The 20,343-nt window shown below is 39.8% G+C and overlaps 3 protein-coding genes across 5 annotated transcripts; 1 reads left to right on the top strand and 2 right to left on the bottom strand.

The window, feature by feature from the left end:
* Window positions 1-435: 435 nt before the first annotated feature.
* On the bottom strand, window positions 436-7,029 carry perm1b (PPARGC1 and ESRR induced regulator, muscle 1b). Of its 2 annotated transcripts, none has more exons than XM_015958831.3 (4): window positions 6,928-7,029; window positions 2,777-5,172; window positions 2,020-2,136; window positions 436-747 (listed from the first exon to the last, which is right to left on the bottom strand). In XM_015958831.3, exons 2-4 carry the CDS (start codon window positions 5,145-5,147, stop codon window positions 659-661), a joined length of 2,577 nt encoding a protein of 858 aa, XP_015814317.3. In that variant the 5' UTR covers window positions 5,148-5,172; window positions 6,928-7,029; the 3' UTR covers window positions 436-658. The 2 variants fall into 2 exon arrangements, with proteins under 2 accessions (XP_015814317.3, XP_070405505.1); XM_070549404.1 differs by having other exon boundaries at window positions 2,777-5,113; window positions 6,928-7,016.
* A 992-nt stretch (window positions 7,030-8,021) lies between these two features.
* On the bottom strand, window positions 8,022-16,275 carry c3h1orf159 (chromosome 3 C1orf159 homolog). 2 transcript variants are annotated; one of them, XM_015958828.3, is made up of 9 exons: window positions 14,942-16,275; window positions 12,394-12,474; window positions 12,236-12,320; window positions 10,833-10,928; window positions 10,694-10,750; window positions 10,451-10,585; window positions 10,343-10,368; window positions 10,230-10,254; window positions 8,022-9,544 (listed from the first exon to the last, which is right to left on the bottom strand). In XM_015958828.3, the coding sequence occupies exons 2-9, from the start codon at window positions 12,463-12,465 to the stop codon at window positions 9,441-9,443; spliced, it is 600 nt and encodes a 199-aa protein (XP_015814314.3). In that variant the 5' UTR covers window positions 12,466-12,474; window positions 14,942-16,275; the 3' UTR covers window positions 8,022-9,440. The 2 variants fall into 2 exon arrangements, with proteins under 2 accessions (XP_015814314.3, XP_015814315.3); XM_015958829.3 differs by having other exon boundaries at window positions 14,822-14,956.
* On the top strand, window positions 15,505-20,218 carry iho1 (interactor of HORMAD1 1). Its single transcript, XM_015958825.3, has 8 exons — window positions 15,505-15,585; window positions 15,789-15,854; window positions 16,002-16,137; window positions 17,822-17,949; window positions 18,059-18,107; window positions 18,189-18,273; window positions 18,739-18,842; window positions 18,954-20,218. The coding sequence occupies exons 2-8, from the start codon at window positions 15,802-15,804 to the stop codon at window positions 19,662-19,664; spliced, it is 1,266 nt and encodes a 421-aa protein (XP_015814311.3). The 5' UTR covers window positions 15,505-15,585; window positions 15,789-15,801; the 3' UTR covers window positions 19,665-20,218.
* The last annotated feature ends 125 nt before the right edge of the window (window positions 20,219-20,343 follow it).

A 20,343-nucleotide genomic window follows, 5' to 3' on the forward strand; every position in this document is an offset into this window, starting at 1 on the left:
ACTATACATTATTACTGTGTGCTTTTCAGCAAACATTGTTACTCTTCTACATCCTCATGTGGTTTGGCACAATGGTATTTTGGTTCTGTTGTATTTTAGTGTGTCCCCCCTTTTCTCTCTCTCTCTCTGCATGTCAAGAACTAGATTTTTCTACATCCTTTGATGTTTATTTTTGTGAACTATTTTTTTCTTCCCCCTCCTCGTCCTTCCCCCCCCCCCCCCCCTTTCTCTTTCATTTCCCTTTTTTTTACTGGACTCTTCTGCCACCGTTGCCCCGATCTGACATGAAGTAGACCAATTAAATGCAAAGCTAGATGTCTCGAGCCTTTATTTATTATAACTGTGATGATCATGGCTCACAGCTTATGAAAACACCACAATCAAAATCTCAGTCAATTAGAATAGTGTGAAAAGGTTCAATATTGTAGGATCAAATGTCATACCCTATTCAGCAAATGTGTCCAAAGCACCTGCAAAGGCATCCTGAGCCTTTAGATGGTCTCTCAGTCTAAACTGATATACTGAAAGAAACTTTTGCACCATATTGGAATTTTTCCAGTTTCACCTGTATAAATTCAAACCCTATACGTAGTGAATATTTGTCCTTGTGTGGTCCCCAAAAGATGTCATACTTCTTTTATTCTTGAGAAAGTTCAGGTCAGAGCTGATGTTGAAAAGGATTCTTCCTCCTTGTGGACTGACGCAGGTACTGGATGGCTGACAGAGCGCTCACATTTGCTAGAAGAGCTAAAGAGATTTTAAATGAAAAAACTTGAAATTAGACACCAGAATCTATCATCTACCCAGTGGTTCCCAAACTTGGGTCCATGAACCCCCAAGGGGGTCCCCACAATTTTGCCTGTGCTGAGGTTGAGATTACCAAGTTTATATTTGTAAAAATTACATAAAAAATCCCAATAACACACCCAATAGTTTAATCAAACTGTATAAAAGTTAGAACTCTGTTAGTCTCTATGAATTTTGGAATTAATCATGTGTGTGCATCTTGGAAGGGGTTGGGGGGGCCCTGTCTTGGACACAGGAAAGGGGGTCAATGTTAAAAAAGATTAGGAAACACTGCTCTACATGACTAATGCCTCCACACCTTAATCTCCTTGGTTTAAGACTAAAACAAAAAATGTTAATGAGTAAAGATATTAGTTTTGTTTGCACTTTTTCAACATTCTCAGAGGTAGGAGTCTGCCCTGAGACTGGGACATCGTGGGTTCAAATCCACATTTGGGTCATACCAAAGACTTTAAAAATGGGACCCAATATCTCCCCACTTCACACTCAGTTTTAAGGAGTTGGATTAGGGTGTTAAATCACCAAATAGTTGCCGAGCGCAGCCATAGCTGCAGCTCACCAAAGGTGACAGATCATTTGCTGCTGTGGCCCTCAGACTCTGAAACTCTCTTTCCCTGAGCCTGAGATCAATGGACTCAGTGGTCTCCTTTAAAAAATAGCTGAAAACTCACTTGTTCAAGCTGGCTTTTGTATGAACTTCTTCACCACTCTCTTTATTCTGCTCTCCCCACCTATTCCACCTTCCTCAGGATCCACTGATTTCCCTCTTATCTATTCACTCTCTCTTTCTTAACATTTTTTAATTACACTTGCCTATTTTTGCTCATTTTAAATATATTTTTAACCATTTTCTAAATTCTTTTTGATATTTTTACATTTTTTGTTTTTGTGAAGCGCCTCATGATTTTTATCTCGAGAGGCGCTATAGAAAAGATCTTCTTCTTCTTCTTCTTCTCACAGCTTCCCATATGGGTCAAATACTGAGATGTCATTTCACCAGTGTGTGATGATGACTAATGGGAATTTAAGATATTTAATACAATGCCAATTTTTTACCATCACATATAAAGTAGGAAAAGTAGCTGGAAGAAATGTATATAAAAAGTAATTATTTTTGGTGTGAAGTAACTACTCTGGACTTAATGAACCTCGGTTTTTTTATTGGGGAAAAATAGAAAAAGATCATATTTCTTTGGTTTAGGTGTTTCCTACCTGCTTTCCAGGCATCTGTAGCCTCTGGATCCGAAGATCTGAGGACCCAGGAGGCAAAAGCGATGCAGACTAAACACATATCTGACTGCTTCACTGTGGAGAAGATGCCATTTCGCTCTGTAAGAGACACAAACATCATCATCATCATTTGTTGGTTTTATAGCCCTTTAAAACTAGACAGACATCAACATGAAAACAGAGCTAACCCCATTGCACAGAGATAACACATGGATCAGGTTTAATTAGCACTATAGGAGAATGTGTTGCTCTGTCCTAGTTCATCTATCATGGTTGCCATGATGGGTCATACAGTTGTTCACAAGGAAAAAGGAGAGAAAATGATTAAAACTTCCTCCATTCTCTGTTTTCTATACCCTTCGTGACTTCTACCCTCTAACTCTCTGAGGATTATTCCAGGCTTATGTGCTGGACTTTGGAAGGCTGATAAAGCTCCCTTTGCATGAGAACAACATCAAAACAGATGTTAAAAGGAACATCACACATAAGATTTTAATAAGAAAACTCCAAAAGCACAAAAAGCCGTTAAACCAAGTCACTCCAGAAATAAGCAAGACCTACTCTGGAAAATGTCCAGATGGCAGCATCACTCCAGAGTAAAGCCCTGCTTGGATTCACCCCAGCAGGGTTACCTTTTTCTTTTCAGCCCCAAACAAGACAGTTTTTTCAATGTGCAAGTAATCAGTTACAAATGAAGGCTTGTTTCTGCCTGATTTATTTATTTATTTTGGGCACTTACTTATCATCGAAACATTTTCCAAACCTTCCAGTTTCTCTTCCAGCTCTGTGAACTCCTGAGAAGAATCTGGACCGACCTTTCCCTCTCTGATCTCCGACACCATTGGATTCTCCTCAGTCTCAGCTGGGAGCATCCAGACGCTGTATCCTCTACAGCAGATGCTGCCTTTGTCTGGGAAGCTAATTCTCCTCATGGACAGCAAAGTTTTCCAGCATTTCCCTGTTGCATGTGGATTGGCCTGAATGAATGAACGAGACACAAGCCTGATCGGAGAGATTTCATCCTCTCTTAGGAAAACACGCAGAGGCTTTGGGAATGTGAACTCTCCGATAGTAGGGTGAGAGCAGGAGAAAATGGGAATGGGTTTGTCCGTGCTGGAGGGTGCAATTTCTCTACAGAGGGTGGAATTAAAGTTCAGATCCACAAAAATCTTCCGTGGATCATAAGCAGTGAGGCTCTGTGACTTGGATTCTCTGAAAACGCATACAGGAATCTCTGGATTGGATGTTTGGTAATGTGCATCCAGAACATCAGCGTGGGAGGAAAAACATGCAGGAATGAGAGCTTCCAGGTAGTTATTTGGATTTAAATCATGGAGACACAGAAAACTCTCATCACTGCGATGTAATGGCAGCAAACACAAGTCTTCTGTGTTGGGAGCATCATGAATGCTTTGCCCCTGGTTGCCAGAACACCCTAAAACATCCTCAAGAAGGACAGGTGTCTCCCTCCCATCCGAGCTTTTGGAGCCGTCCTCATGTGCTAAAAAAGAAGAGGCACTTTGTTGATTATTGTGGTAAAGATCAGGACTTGGATTGGCACTGGCACCAACAAAAGGCCAACAATCTTCCTCGCCATCTGAGTTCAGAAACTCACAACTGCAGCGATCTGGTTTAGAGTCATCAGGCTGTGTAAAATAGTCCGAGTCTGCAGCGTCTGACGTGTACGTCAGTCCGCTGTCAGATAGATGATACTCCACAGCATCACCCTGTGAGTTTATTGGATCTGGCTCAACTTCTTCTATAAGCTTTGGATGAGAGATTCTACCTTTCCTCACCTGCAAAATGTCGTTTATTGTCAGTTTTTCCATGTCATCCCAGAAAGCGGAAATGGCAAACACAGGTTTAGTGTTTCCGGCGGCTTTTGCGTATGTTTCTGGACTGTCGAGCAGAAAGCAAGGTGGGTCAGGAGCAGGGAGAGAGCTGAGATAATCTTCCTGAGAACAGACATTACAGCTTAGAGCGGTTTGAGGCCCAGATGTTTCCGAGCTTGAGTTGTAGTCACATGTGGAGTCGTCGTCTGGCGAATCTGCAGCTGATGGACATGCGATAGAGGGCTCTACAGCAGTGATTTCATAACAATTACAGTTTGCTGCCGCCACTGCAAACTGTGAAGACATCTGTTCGCCCTGGACTTGGCCAGCTTCAGCATCCTTGGTGCTGCTGTCACATGTCAGAGATAATGAGCACTGTAAATAAGGGCTTTCTGGAGGAGGATGCTGAGCTTCCTTCATGGTTTCAGCAGCTAAACAACTCTGAGAATCACAAAAGTCACCAGAAAAGAGTTCAGCATGGCCTTCAAGATTGTGATACTTTATGTGCTCCAGTGATTTTTCTTGTAAACCACCAGACCCGTGGGACAAATCACCACTTTGATACTCTCCAGGTTCTTGTTTAGTACCGTTTTCTGCTGAGCTCTCCTGCTGGCTGAGGATGCCCTCGTGACCTCCCTCACAGGCTTTTTTTTGCTTGAGTTTTTTTTTCAAAGAAGCAGAACGCCCTCGCCGCTGTCGTCGTGCCAGGTTATCATCTATAGTCACAAACCAGCGCTCCTTCTGTGCTCCTGTGTCACTCACCCTTTCTGAGGCATCCAGCTCATTCATGCTCAGATCTGCTGGGCTGTAAAAAAGTAGTTCAGAATCTGCAGCGGGTTTGTGGTCACTCGTTTGCACATTTCCATCTTTTGTTAGTCTTTTTGACTCCCCTGAGTGGAAACAATCACGTGGTTTTGTTTGTGTTGTGTAGGTGCTGTTTTGTTCAGTCTCTTTGTGCAATGACTCCACAGTGATGGTGTTTCTTTCTGGACAGCTGACACATATTTCCAGCTCTTTCGTGCATGTTGCAGAATCCTTCTCCGCTCCCCTTGAAACACTTTGATTCAGCCGCTTTGGGGAATTTGTACAGCCTGTGCAGCTTTCTTCTGCACCAGGGCTCATCTGTGATTCCTGCTGGCCTGACTCCTCTGGATCACTGAGGTCAGAGTCATCAGGACAGGCGAGCGATGGCTGGAGAAGATCACATTCCTCACTTTCATCAAAGAAGCTGCTCCAGTCATCTTCTGCAATATGAATGCTATGATCAAAATCATCCATTGTGACACTTCATACACTCTTCATTCTGAAAAAGATTGAGACATGCAATTAAAGATGGCACAGATTTGTTATCAGTGTTATCTAATGTTGACAAATGATCTGGAATGGATTTCTTTGGTCAAATGCTAAAAACAGCATTATTGTATGCAGCGACGCCGCATGGCAACAGGCAAGGCAGGCAATTGTTTGGGTCCCAAAAGCCACAAGGGGGCCACAGAGGGCTGACAAACTTTGAAGTCAGAACCTCAACAGCAATGAGATATTAGGTATGCTTACAATATTACTTGGTACTGTTTTTAACATAGAAAAGGTTTGGTTTACCTTCTTTTCTGCTGATGTTTCGAGTACTCCTGCAATCATCTTCAGAGCTCGCCGCTGTTGGCGGCATCACTTGCTTCTCCGTTCATCCACCAACAGTGGCGAGCTCTGCAGAAGACTGCAGGAGTAGTCAAAACGTCAGCATTAAAGAAGGTAAAACAACCCTTTTCTGTGTTAAAAGAACCAAGTAATACAGTTAGTAATAAACTTTTTGCAAATCAGAAAATGTATTTTGTCCTCACGGGCTTCCGTATAAGAAAACCATCCATGCCATCCATTTTCTGAGCCCGCATGTCCAGGTGGGGTCGCGGTGGGGGTGGGTGGGGGGGTTGGACAGACACACAAACTGGTGCCTATCTCCAGCGGTCAACGGACAATCAGGCGGGGTATACCCTGGACAGAGAGCCAGTCCATCGCAGGGCAACACAGAGACACACAGGACAAACAATCATAATACACACACACCTAAGTACAATGTAGACAGACCAATCAACCTAACAGTCATGTTTTTGGACTGTGGGAGGAAGCCGGAGTACCCGGAGAGAACCCACGCATGCACAGGGAGAACATGCAAACTCCATGCAGAAAGATCCCAGGCCGGGAAGCGAACCCAGGACCTTTTCGCTGCAAGGCAACAGCTCCAACCACTGTGCCACTGCGCAGCCCTCCGTATAAGAAAACATAGCATCTAATAGGGTGCCGCTCAGACACTTAGACCCGCTCTCATATATTTTAGACCCGATTTTTATGGTTATATGTTACAAAGCCGCCAATATTTTACAACTTTAAATAATTTTCGCCAACATTTCGATGGATATTTCCAGAGATTAACTGTAAAAACTATACATTGTCACTTTAACATTAATCCTGTGGTTTGTGAGGTTTGTGTTGAACAGACACACAAACATGCAAAAAGCATGCACTTTTTAGTTGTCCACTAGCTTGAAGCAAGTTTGCATGGAGGATGACCTCGTGTCCATACTGTACATCCAAGGTGAGTCATGATTGTTCAGTAAGCTAAGTTTAGACCGTGGCTACAGCTTAATTTTAGTTGTCATAACCTGCTAAACAGTTGTGCAGGGAACAAACCTTTAATAGATTAAATGTCTGACGGCCCTCAGAGCAACAAAGCTCACATGCAAGACCCTAAAATACCTCCATGGTCCTGTTCTTTGAAAACAAGCTACATGATCTGCTTAAATACTGTCATATGTCAGAGACCTATATCAGCTTACCAAACAGACTTCTAAGGTTGTTCTAGAAAATACAAATATTTAAATGTATTCAAAATCCAAAGCAGAAATTGAATTTAGTTAGAAAAAATAGGATCAATTTCAGGATTCACTCTTTCTCAATAACATTGAAGGAAATGATCAAAACTCCTGTTTAATGTTTCTTAACGTCAGCATGAATCATGTTTTGTATTCTTGAACGTGCATTCCATTATCAAAGAAGAGCTTACCTGCAGCAGGAGGACACATCTCCAAGTTTTAAAGGGGACATTAATGTTTTCCTGCAGGACATTTTAGCTCTGATGTCCATCTGTCCTTGTGCATGTCACACTGAGGCCCGCTGGCATTAGGAGGTTATAAATAGAGCAGCCTGTCCTGTCACATGAAGCTTCCTATCTTTACCAGATGTGAGAATTTGCAGTTCCCCAGGTAGTAAACATTCATAACAACAAAAACAGAACGTTGAATTTTTGCCTTTTCTTTCTCATTTCCTATTTTTTTCATCAAGTGTCTTTGGAGCTTTAATGTTCAAGGTGAAACTTCTTTAAGAAATTTATTCTAACACATTTGATGTTTTAAAATAATACTGTAATTGTATCTTTTAAAAGAGTTTGCCTTAATTTCTAATTAAATGTGTGTTTTCTGGAGATAACAGACTTGGTTGTTTAGTTAGTAGAAAATTACTAAATAATGTTAGATATTTTCATTTAAAGTGCAGAGAAATAAACAAATTAATAGATTAGGATTATACCATCTGTTGTCGAACAAACATTCATACACAGAGGTATCAAGGTGAGATAATAAAAATGGCTTCTCTGTAACAGGATTGGTGCATTCCTCAGCAAACCTGAGGCATTCTATTTAATTCTCACACCCTCTAGTGGAGAAACTAAATAATGCACCTGGTCAGGAAGCCTCCCTGGTGAGGTTTTCCAGGCACATCCAACCGGGAGAAGACTTAAAGACCCAGGACACACTGGAGGGACCATGTTTCTCATCTGGCCAGGGGACCACTTAGGGTTCCCCCAGAGGAGCTGGGGAGAGGGAAGTCTGGGCCTCCACTTAGGCTGCTGCCCCCACATCCCGACTCCCCAAAAGCAGAAGAAAATGGATGGGTGGATTATTTTAAGGCAAATTGGCAGTTTATACCCATGAGTGAAGACATTTAGCCCTTTGTTTTTAGATTTTGCATTTATTACTTCTGTCCTATTTTGTTTCATATCTGATGCTGTGACAACAGGCTCCATCAGGAAATCAACATATAGAAATTTCTATTTATGCATGTTATTGTTTTCTCTCCTTTTGAATAAAAACTGCCAGCTGATTGTTGAAAGGTGCTTTATTTCTGCAAATATCACACACACACACACATCTCTTAACTTTCTTCATGGCACTAAAGCAAGAATATTGTACATTACAAAAAACAATCTAACTGTATAAAATAGTTTGTACACGTATTCAACTAGTCTGCACAGCAACCAAACACACACAAAGCAACAGGAATGACCTCAGATTACTTAAGAATGTAAATAAAACATGGAAATCCATGGGCTTAGTGTTCCAACAAATAAATACATCATATAGCAAATCAAACTTGACTTGCAGATATCGTAAAGGCCACTGAGTATTAATGAAACACACTGTTCACCACAGCTACATCAGATTAAAAAACTCAATTATGGCACAGTTATCACAGTACAGAAACAATAAGTCATTTTCTTCAGACATTTGATAAAAAGGAGTCAGGTGTTCAAATTTAACCTGTTAAGGAATTAGATGGAGGCCCGAGAAAGATAAAGTGCAGGACCCTCCGAGTCTTGGGGGATTAAAATAAAGTTCAACTGGTTTAATAGGACTCCTGATGAATAAACAATCATTTATAAATGCAGATGGAGTGAGTTGGCGTTTATGACTCTGATGTGAGAAATACATTCACCGCGGCTGGTTACACACAATAAATACAACGTCAGTGACTAAAATGAAACAATCCAACAAATACAGATAGTACAGTGTTCGCAGTAACTCATCAGTGTGTTCATTTGCAACAGAAAGCATGTTATTTTCTTCGTTGGCCTCCTTTTATCAAGTAAAACTCAGTGCACAAATGAAATAAACAGCAAACAAGCAAATACATCAGAAAAATGGAAATGATACTGGGCTGTCGGTTTGCTCCCCAAAACTCAATCTGCGGGATCTGGCTTTGCTTTTTTCCTTGTGTGCAAAACGATGTGGATTGCATGAATCACATTCAGAAGCAGCAGATTAAAGCAGCTTATTTTCACTAAAGTGGATATTTGGAAGTATTTGAAGCATTTTAACCCAAACTAAAGTTTAGTGTATTTTACACATCCAGAGAAGAGGGGCTTCAACGCCCTCCGTTTTTGGCACTTTTAATACAACGATCCAAAAATAACAAAGTCAGGGAAACCTAAGCCAATTTGGTTCAGAGTGGGGTAAATCCACTGAGGAATGGGGGATCCTGAGATTTTATTAAACCGTGATAAATAGTAATAAAAATTAAGCAAACTAAAGTTTCCCAGTGAATTTAGAGCACCAAGAAAGCTCCCAGCTCACCTACTGGTGGTTGATCTTTTCTGATGGCATGTTTGTTTTAAAAGCAGAGATGATATTGGCCCTGGTGAGATGAAGGCAGAAGCAGCAGCTACAGCTGTGTTTCCAGTCAGCTAGTCTTCCTTCTCTCCCAAACCTCCTTCCTGAGCGTTCTCTCCACCCACTTTCCTTTCTACGCGCTGTACACTTGGGTCGTGGCTGATGTGGGAATTGTGGCTCTGTTCAGCGTTGATGCGGCAGAGGACCGCTCCCGTCTCACGTACCTGGGCTTTCTCACTGCAGAAGAAGAAAAATAAAACACACTTTCTGGTTTTATACCCTCCTTTTTAACTGATGTGAGACCCTTCTAGCCTGGCAAGCCATCCTGTATATGTGAGCAAAATTACTTTGCCTCGGCAAATGACGGTCTAGATTCCAGACTTAAGAACTATCTGTATTTTTTGGAAGACAAGTCTCTTATTTTGATCTATATACAAATAAATTTGCCGGTTGTTCAGTTTTTTGTATAACTAGCAGAAATTTTTCATCTCACTTTTGTTAATATTAAAATTTTTCTTATTTTCCCAATTTATGTAACTTGTTAAAATTTACCTCATATCTATTATCCAAGTATTGATGTGGTCCGTGTTTGTTTTGTGTGCAGAAAAAGACTTAAGTGCCTATTTTATTTAATCTCCTTTAAATAACAACCACCTATAATGACTCAATCATTTTTTTGTTGAGCTCGCTAACACAAAGAAAACCAGCTCTAGTTAAACAAATATCCAAATAAACCAAATACTGTACATTGTCACATGTTGTTACTTTAGCAGAGCTCTTAAGTACTTTAATATCTGCAGCAAAACGACACACTCCTTTCAAACAATGACAAAAACATCCGGCGTTGCTCAACAGCTTTGCATAATCCCAGAACCTGTTCAGCAAGAGTGGAAACAGGAACTGAAAAGGATTGTTGTCTTACCTGACGAGGAGGGGATCATAACCGCCTAGAAGGAGAAAAAAGAAAAAGGAAACAGAGATACGAATCCTCTTAGATGTTTAAAATATTCTTTAGTGTAAATAAATCAGACTTACGGTTTCACTTGGCTGGAATATGAAGCCTGTTAAAGCACAAACATAAATAGTTAGAAGCCTCATCGTCTTGTCTTAGCAAGTCAGACAAGTCACGCGTTCGCCACTCACCCTTGTTGCGACGGTAGAAGAAGCTCGGGAGCCGGTTAGAGCGTTTGAGGTAGAAAAACGAGGCAACGGTTAGGATGAGGAACAGGCTGATCAACAGAGTTCCGAGAAGGAGAGACGCTGCCACACCTGGGCCTCCTGCACCAAAATTAAATAAATAAAAGTGTCCAACACCAATCAGTGCAGGAACTCTCTCAGAGAAGCTAATGAGAAACGGTAATGAGATGAGGAGTCTGTGTCTCTTACCAATTTTAGGAATGACTGTGGTTACTGTGGTGTGATTTTTACGCTCCACTGTGTAGTCTATAAAGCATAAGGCTCTAATTAACAAACAACACATTTATTTTATGAAAACACAACCATGGAAAGTGTTTAAAGCTCTTACTGTAGGTGCAGACTGTTACGTTCTCCAAATCCACCGCAGCCGAGTCACAGAATATGCAGACGGTGTTGTTGTTCTCCAAAATACGAAAGAAGCAACCTGGAAAATCCAAGGATAGAAATATTTTCTGTTTGGTCTAATTTTATGTTACAGTAAAAACAAGCAGTTCAGTTAATCCCTGTTTAATTTAAAGTTCAATGTAGGGGGCAATAAACACACAAGGATGGCATTTTCACACAAATGTTTGAGTTTCAATAAACGGCAACAAGTTAATGGGGATATATCGGTGCACAAATCCTCAGACCCAAAAGTTCACGTCACAGCTGAGCTGCAGACAGCAGGTTTTGGAGTCTTATTTCCTAATATTTGGACATCTCGCCTCCGATTGGATAATAGCAACGCAACTCTACAACTGACTTGCAACGTCCACAAAAAACACAAGCCTGGAGGAGCTTCTGCTGTGTGGTGAAGTTGCTAATGCTAACAGTTAGCTATAACCCAGTGTGACCAATTATAATCAGAAATAACATCATTACATTTTTTTAAGTTAACCACATATTTCAAACAAGAAATGTCCTAAATATAAGTAAAAAAAAATCACGTTTTTATTTGCTATTTGCTTTGAAGAATCAAACATTTGCTTTTGTTACCTATTTTATTTGTCAAAAAGCATGTACAACATTCTTTAAGGGTGTAAGAAACTATCTATGCACTGAAATATCACAATATTTTGTGTTAAGATACTGTGTTGATATTTAAAAGCGTATCAATGTTCTTTGTTGAAAATGTTCATACACACATTTACTGTATTTTTTGTGTGGAGTAATTCAAACTCCAACTGCTAGGTGGCAGCAGTTTTTAGAGCTTTCAACCTGATGGAACAGCGAGATCTCGCAATAACTCTGGATGTATCTGGAAAGCTTTCGACCTGAGTCAATATACAATTGACAATAAATAAAAATTGCTAAATTCAGACACATTGTAGCTGCCGTTTTAGCAGAACTATTCAAGTGAACGGTTCTCAAATACAATAAAATGTAGAACTATTTCCCCATCACCTCTCCTACTTTAAACAATTAAAAGTTTGCACAATGGCATGAACAAAATCTTGTTTATTTTATCTAACTCTATTCTGCTTCTTCACCGGAGTTTGCCCTTATTTGTACCCAAATAACCCAAACCTAGCAGTATGAAAACTATCGCTGTTCATGCAACAGTTTAAAGCTCCAAACTGAGACTGTCAGCACATCAATCACGTCCTCTAATCACCAGATTATTTCAGACAACTCTGCGATCCATATTTAAACTCCACCAGGCAAAGAATGTCTGGTACACCTCAGTTCCAACGCGACTTCTTGATGATTAAGTCAATGAAAACTTCCTTAAACTTAAACCTGCAGCATTACCTGGTTCACAATGAGTGTTGTTGGAGCATGAGCTGTTCACTTTGTGTTTCTCGCCACAGCACTCGAGTGAGTTCTGACGAAGAGCCTGCAGACACAAGTGCAGGTAGAAATTAGCATACTGTAGAACAAAGCAGGTACGAGTATAAACCAGCCTTTACCTTTGTTACAGGTGTTTCGGGTCTGATGAGAATCACTGTGGCGGCCAACACTAAAAGGAACGACAAACCCATACTCAAACCCTTGGAGATGAAACACATCTGAATTAGACAAACATCAATCACACGAAACAGGACACACCTTTAAAAATACGTCTGTCTAAACTGTAAAAAATGTTTTTTTTTTCCTGACCTAAAACTCGGCTTACTAGTTCTCCGGTCTTGAGTCATCCCTTATTTCTTTGTATTTTGCTTCCAAGATGCCAGATTTTCTTGGAATCTTTAATCTTGATCAATAATTCTTTAGACTATTTTTCTTTGAAGAATGCTTTGAAATTTGTATTAGAAAGCTTGGATCCTTGCAAACACAGCATATACAGGTGCTGGCCAGTAAATTAGAATATCATCAAAAGGTTGAAAATATTTCAGTAATTCCATTCAAAACGTGAAACATGTACATTATATTCATGCAATGCACACAGACCAATGTATTTCCAATGTTCATTACATTTAAATTTGATATTCATAAGTGACAACTAATGAAAACTCCAAATTTGGTATCTCAAAAAATTAGAATATTCTGAAAAGGCTGAATATAGAAGACACCTGCTGCCACTCTAATCAGCTGATTTACTCAAAACACCTGCAAAGGCCTTTAAAAGGTCCCTCAGTCTTGTTTTGAAGGCACCACAATCATGGGGAAGACTTCTGACTTAACAGCTGTCCAAAAGACAATCATTGACACCTTGCACAAGGAGGGCAAGACACAAAAGGTGATTGCTAAAGAAGCTGGCTGTTCGCAGAGCTCTGTGTCCAAGCACATTAACAGACAGGCGAAGGGACGGAAAAAATGTGGTAGAAAAAAGTGTACAAGCTCTAGGGATAACCGCACCCTGCAGAGAATTGTGACGACAAACCCATTCAAAAATGTGGGGGAGATCCACAAAGAGTGGACTGCAGCTGGAGTCAGCGCTTCAAGAACCACCACGAGGAGACTCATGAAAGACATGGGATTCAGGTGTCGCATTCCGTGTGTCAAGCCACTCTTGAACAAGAAACAGCGCAAGAAGCGTCTCGCCTGGGCCAAGGACAAAAAGGACTGGACTGATGCTGAGTGGTCCAAAGTTATGTTTTCTGATGAAAGCAAGTTCTGCATTTCCTTTGGAAATCAAGGACCCAGAGTCTGGAGGAAGAGCGGAGAAGCACAGAATCCACGTTGCATGAGGTCCAGTGTAAAGTTTCCACCGTCAGTGATGGTGTGGGGTGCCATGTCATCTGCCGGTGTTGGCCCACTCTGTTTCCTGAGGTCCAGGGTCAATGCAGCCGTCTACCAGGAAGTTTTAGAGCACTTCATGCTTCCTGCTGCTGACCAACTTTATGGGGATGCAGACTTCACCTTTCAACAGGACTTGGCACCTGCACACAGTGCCAAAACCACCAGCACCTGGTTCAAGGACCATGGTATCCCTGTCCTTGATTGGCCAGCAAACTCGCCTGACCTTAACCCCATAGAAAATCTATGGGGTATTGTGAAGCGGAGGATGCAATACGCTAGACCCAACAATGCAGAGGAGCTGAAGACGACTATCAGAGCAACCTGGGCTCTCATAACACCTGAGCAGTGCCACAGACTGATCGAGTCCATGCCACGCCGCATTACTGCAGTTATTGAGGCAAAAGGAGCCCCGACTAAGTATTGAGTGCTATACATGCACATTCTTTTCATGTTCATTCTTTTCAGTTGGCCAACATTAGAGAAACAAACATTTTTTCATTGGCCTTTAGAATATTCTAATTTTCTGAGATACCAGATTTGATGTTTTCATTGGTTGTCACCTATAAATATCAAATTTAAATGTAATAAACATCGGAAATACATTGGTCTGTGTGCATTGCATGAATATAATGTACAAGTTTCACGTTTTGAATGGAATTACTGAAATATTTTCAACCTTTTGATGATATTCTAATTTACTGGCCAGCACCTGTAGTGGTTAAACCTTGTTTCCCCTAAACCAGCTCAAGTTACAAACATAACAATATAATTGACATATTAGGCAAGTCAAATCACCCAAACGAGTCACCATCCAACACCAAACACTTTATTTACAAGGCTAATATGTTAAAATGATTAAAAATACGTGATTGTAGCTTGCCATCACAACTCTCTGAGGTTGCTTTACACATGAGAGCAACATTAGCAAACAAAGCTGCTGCGGTTTAGCTTCTGTAGATGGATACAAAATGTGTTAAGCTAGCTAGCACCTGTCATGGCATGAAGTAGTAACCAAAAGCAAATTGCGCTAAAATAGCTATGCCAACGTTTAGGACGCATATTTGTCAATCTGTACGAGCTTGTTTCACGTTTTAATCGTACAGTTAATAGAAAAAATAGCTGATCCTAAATGAAAACACAAAAAAGTTTAATTACCAGCCAAACAGCACCAGGCGTTATCCTAACTAAACTGTGTGTGGTTTAAACACCAACTGTTCTGCTGCAAACATATCTCCACGCAGACACTGTTTGCTGTCTAGTTTGTCATCAACTCACCTTAGACGCCCAGTCAGTCAGATAAAATCCCACATCTCCTAGCTACTTGTTTGGTTTGGAGAGCACACTTCCGGTAGAGCGTTTCAAAGTAAAACGAAGAAACTGCTATCAGATCTTTTCTACCTTCTTCATCTGATCTCTTTTGAAGAATATTTTTGAACAAAGTAAGTACATGTTTTAATATTGTGCCAAATAAAAAAAAATCTGATTTACATAAAGATCATCTTTACAGGATCTGTTGAAATTGCTTTAAAAAAACGACAAACAAAATTACTATATAACTAAAAAATATCAAGCATCCAGCTAGGTTTATTTTAAAAGTGTAATGAGTTTGCATCATATTTGTCTAGTCAGCTGCGAGTCACTTCACGGTTATCCACTTTTTCACTTGTGTCACACTTGAACCTAAACATCTCACTCGCGTTTCACTCCAAATAATTAAAAATTTTAGGTAGAGTTTTAGATTTCCTACGGCCCACAAAAATCAATCATTTTGAACGGAGCATTGCAATGGTTTTGGAATTACAATTTATCTGAGGGTCCTTGACTGCACCTTTTCCTCGTGCGGATTATGTACAACAGCGGGAATTTTAAAAGCTGGCAAGCTAGCTACCGACCAGTTCATCGTTACATTCATATTACTCGTGAGTTATTTAAAACCATAATCACACCTTATTCTAGCGTTAATTATTCTAGATACATAGCACGTTTTATACCAAACTTAACGTTATTGTGCAAAAGTAGCAATCAATTAGCTGAAAAAAATCCTAAAGCTAACCAAATGTTTCTGGTTCACTACAAGTCCTAGCTCTGTGGAGCAGTTAACTTTGTTTTCTTTTACAAATAGGAAATTTAACACAATGAAGCATATAAGGAACATCAAAGAAATGCTCAACATCCCAAATGGAAACAGGTGCTGTGCTAAAATCTTTTATTAACACTGATTACATTTTTACTAGTTGTCTGTCCTTGTGTTAAATGTGAAAAAAGTGTTTGTTTATCCAGTGCTTTGTTTTGTATGTTTTGTGTGGAAAAAATAAACAACAAAAACCTTGAACAGAAATGCTACCAGTGGCCACTCCACCTTGCCAGACTCCCAGCATTTATTTGGCTCACAATTTTGGACTGACAGTTCCCAAAGCAACTCTCAGGATGTGAATTTCTCATCCAGAAACTCCCAGCGAAGTTCACAGGAGGTAAGTATCTCTGTCTGCAGTGTGGTTTTCAGACTTCTTTTGCTGGTGGTGGTCAGAGGGACCGGTGGTGCCTGTGCTTGGCAGCCTCGCCTCTGTCATTGAGCCCTAGGGAAGCTGTGGCTACACTGTAGCTCATCACCATCAGTGTGTGAATGTGTGAAAGGAGGAATGATACACTGTAGTGTAAAGCGCTTTGGAGTTCTGTGACTCTGAAAGGCGCTATACAAATGCGGGTCATTTATCATTATTCATTTTAAAAATAGTTATACCATACAGTTTCTATGTTCCTTTAAATCTGCAACTGCAAATTTGAAAACAAATTAGCTTACATTTTTTTCATGCCCTTTAAAGGTGTGGGACACTTGTTTAAGCAATACATTTGCAGTAGAGATGTAAGAAAAAATCAAAATGGCAATATATCGTGATCTATTTTCTTGCGATATTATCTTGATATTCAAAAGCTGTGTATCGACTTTTTGGAAGAATTTACATGCTTAAAAGTTTTCTTTTCTTTTGTGGATATAACAATACACATCTCTAATTTGCAGCGTCTCTGACAGGAATGAATGCCTTGTACTCGGGGCAAGAAAAAGCCTGTGAGCTCTCAAACCCCAGCCCAACATCAATGTTTCATCTCCACAAATAACACAAGCCTGTGTAGTGGAGTTGCTAATGCTAACTGTTGGCTTCTGGTAGTCCAGATGTTATCTGCTGATTCCTGGATGCTAAAACAACAAACAACCTTCCTCATCACTAGTCAAGATTGGTGAGTCTATAAATGTTAAGTGACAGTGTGATGTAGATCGTAGGTAAGGCTTTTCAAATCCTAGCATTTCACCATCTACTTTCTATCAGAAGCTAATGCAGGACATAGGTATAAGACTGTTTTCAAAAACTCACACTGACCGATTATAATCACAAATAATAATTAAAAATGGTTTTTCAATGGTTTTTCAGAGTTCCACTCCTTTAAAAACATTCTAACATAGTATAGCTATGTATAGTTAATATATTGTAGAGATTAAAAAAAAGGCGAAAAAAATTAATAAAGTGGTTCTCTCGCATTTGCCTTTAAACCTCCGCTAATGTGTTTCAGAGCAACCATTGGACCATTTATGGTCTCGCCGAACTGCTGTACTTTACTGGGTCCTCCATTCATTAGGCACTTGCGTATTTAGCTAAAGAACACCACTGGTGTGAGAGGTTTTCCTGTCAATAGCATCAGAGGAGAAACAGCCAGCTGCTACCACTTCAACTTTAGGACAAACTACCAGAGTCCCAAAAAGAAAAACACCATTTGAAGTCATGGAAAACAAAAGATGTTTGGACATAGAAAACAGTGACTGGTATTAAGCGCTATCTCGTTTTGCCTGGCATCGTGGGTGTCCGCTTCCAGCAGGAGCGTCTCAGGGAAGATAACCAAGGGGAGAAGTGAGTGTTTTGTGATCGTGTTTGCAGATCCGTTATAACAGCTTTAAAACAAAACTCCAGACTTCATCCTACTTTAAACAACCAGGATGATCCACTCTAGGATCCTGAAATTATACATATTCTTGCCAAACATCTTATTTTCTTGCATCTGCCAATGTTTTATTTTGACGCATTTGTTGTTTTAAACCTCATTCGTATTGTTTCGTCTTCATGGCAATCAGCGAAGAGTTATTCCTTTCTTTCATGTATTCAGGGGAGCGAACCAAAGGTTTATAGCAGATATGTATCCAAACCTCTCCTGTTTGGTGACAAATGCCGAACTTCTGGCTTACTGGAGAAGTATGAAGAGGACATAAAAAAGGCGAAAGAGAAAAGTGACAGGTGTGTCCTCTTAGCTCACTGCAGTTTAGTCGTCATTCTTAACAAAGAATAACCGCTTACACTTGATTTATATTGTCGTTCTGGTTTTTACCACCTGTTTCTTGAAAAGAGATCTTTTTGCCAGAGAATTCCAAAACATCAGAGACACTCTCATCAGCGTAAGTACTGACGGACAACCATTCCGTGTCAGTCAAACAGCCTCTGTCTTGTAAATATTGAAAACATGTAGTGTTTTACAGATTCAACAACTGGTCAGCGGGACAGAGAGAAATACAGCTTCATTCCAAGCATTATTTAAAAAACTTGATATTTTTGCATCAGCATGTAAGTGTTCTGCTGGTTTGTTTTTCTTGCAGTTTTAACTACTGGACACGATAAAGGATATTTTCTACTTTTACCTAAATAAATCTTCTTTTGGATTTATTTTTTATCTAGAAGCAAAACAAGCTTAGGTTAAATGGAGATTAAAATTTGTTTTGGATGGAGTTTGCAGTGTGTTTGTTGCTTGATTGTCTCATGTTGGATTAGCTAAATCAACCCCAGCCTTCACTGTCCACAAAACTCTGATCAGGATGAAATGAGTTTAGAAAATTTGTAAACGAACAGAAGTCAGGATGTAAAACATGTCATACCCAGCAGGTGGTGCTCTTTGCCTACTATCTCAAAATTACTCACTCCTGCTAACTTAAAGCTCTAAGTTTACTTTTATTTTGATGTACAACTTTTAACAGATATTTATATTTTAAAATCTTCTATATGTTGAGATTTTTTTTTCTACCACTATCCAAGCGGAGTGTCTTCAAAGAGACCTTTCCCAGAAGTTTGACTCTTTGGTAGACAAACTAAGCTCTCACAAAGCGGTGATGACAGAGCTAGAGGATGGAATGCAGAAGGTAAATAGTTCATAATGTAGATATACGCATCATAAACTACTGAAACAAATACAGGTCATATTGTTGAGCAATGAGTGCAAATCTTTTTCTTTTTTTTTTTAAATCTTGTAGCATGTGGATACTACAGCAGAGCTTCAGTCACAGCTGCTAACCTTAACAACGAGTCTGGAGTCTCTGAGGGAGGAGCATAAAGGACAAAAACAATTGCTTGAAGAGGCTCTGAAGCTGCTTAACTCTTTAGTTTCTAAACCTTCAGCTAAACCCAGCCCTGATCAGTGGCTGGACAGTGCTGTTCAGACAACACCTGGACTGCAGCAGTCTGTGTCCAACAATCTGAAGAAAACTCAGCCAACATCAGCCAACGTTAAACAACCTCCAGTTGAAACTTCCCTTCAAGTCCACAGGCATGGCTTTAGAAAGAAAAGCTATCCTCTGAGAAGCAACACGCGTAAAAAGAAATCGCCAATGCCCCTACAGATAAGTAAGACCTCAGTGTCAAAGAAAAACTGTCAACATGGGAAGCAGTGCAGCAAACCACTGAACATGTCTGAACCGCTTCGTGAGCGTTGTGATGAGAATACAGTATTCATTGAGGAAAGCAGCTCAGATGGTGTCATGCCAGTGAGCAAAGGAAACAGGTTCAGTGTAACTGCAGGATGCTTCATCTCCCCCCTGAGCGACTGGTCTCAGGACAGCGGCAACTCTGACTACGTGAACATAATCGAACCCATCTTAGGGAAACTTTCAGCGGAGTCAATGATGGCAACCCCAAAGAAACCTGGAAACTTGTGGGACTTGTTCGATTCTGACTACGACGTTTAGAACATGAGCGGCAGAATAGTGGTAATGTTTTTTGAGTTCTTCTTAGAGCAGTTGTGAACAATAGCTCAAAAATATTTATATAAACCTTTATTATTGTGGTTAAATGTTCTTGCGTGTTACATTCTAGCATTTTAAGAAAAACATGCAATGTAAGTGTGCAGTTATTTTTATTATATTTATAGAGGGAGAACTTTGGCAGTGTGTAAAAATGAGTACAAGGAAGTTAAGGACAGTGTGACGATCTGTAACATTACATGAACTTATTTAAATGCCTTGTACTTGTTTTGCTATTGCTCTTGGTTTAAAATACTCTTCAAGTTTGGCATCTCTGCAGATGTTGTTTATTTGTAATGAATTTATTTATTCGAGATTCATTGTTCCAGTTTGAGATGAGAAATAATTTGATGTTGAATATTTTAAAGTTTTTGTGTTTAATAAAATTAGCTGGTAAATGGGAAACAATTTCGATGATCCATGTTTCAGTAAAAACAAATAAAAACATGGAACCTTCAATATACTGTAGTTATTGTACTTATAAAAAAGTTTTGATGCAATCTTTACTTTTTCCTCATTTTGTCACTAAACTACAAACCATGTTTGATTTTTTTCAAGTGTGACCCAATATTACAAACACATTTAGGCACTGGTTAAACAAAATATTTTAACATATTTTCATAAA

The sequence above is a fragment of the Nothobranchius furzeri genome, chromosome 3, assembly GCF_043380555.1.
Source record: "Nothobranchius furzeri strain GRZ-AD chromosome 3, NfurGRZ-RIMD1, whole genome shotgun sequence".
Lineage (NCBI taxonomy): Eukaryota > Metazoa > Chordata > Actinopteri > Cyprinodontiformes > Nothobranchiidae > Nothobranchius > Nothobranchius furzeri.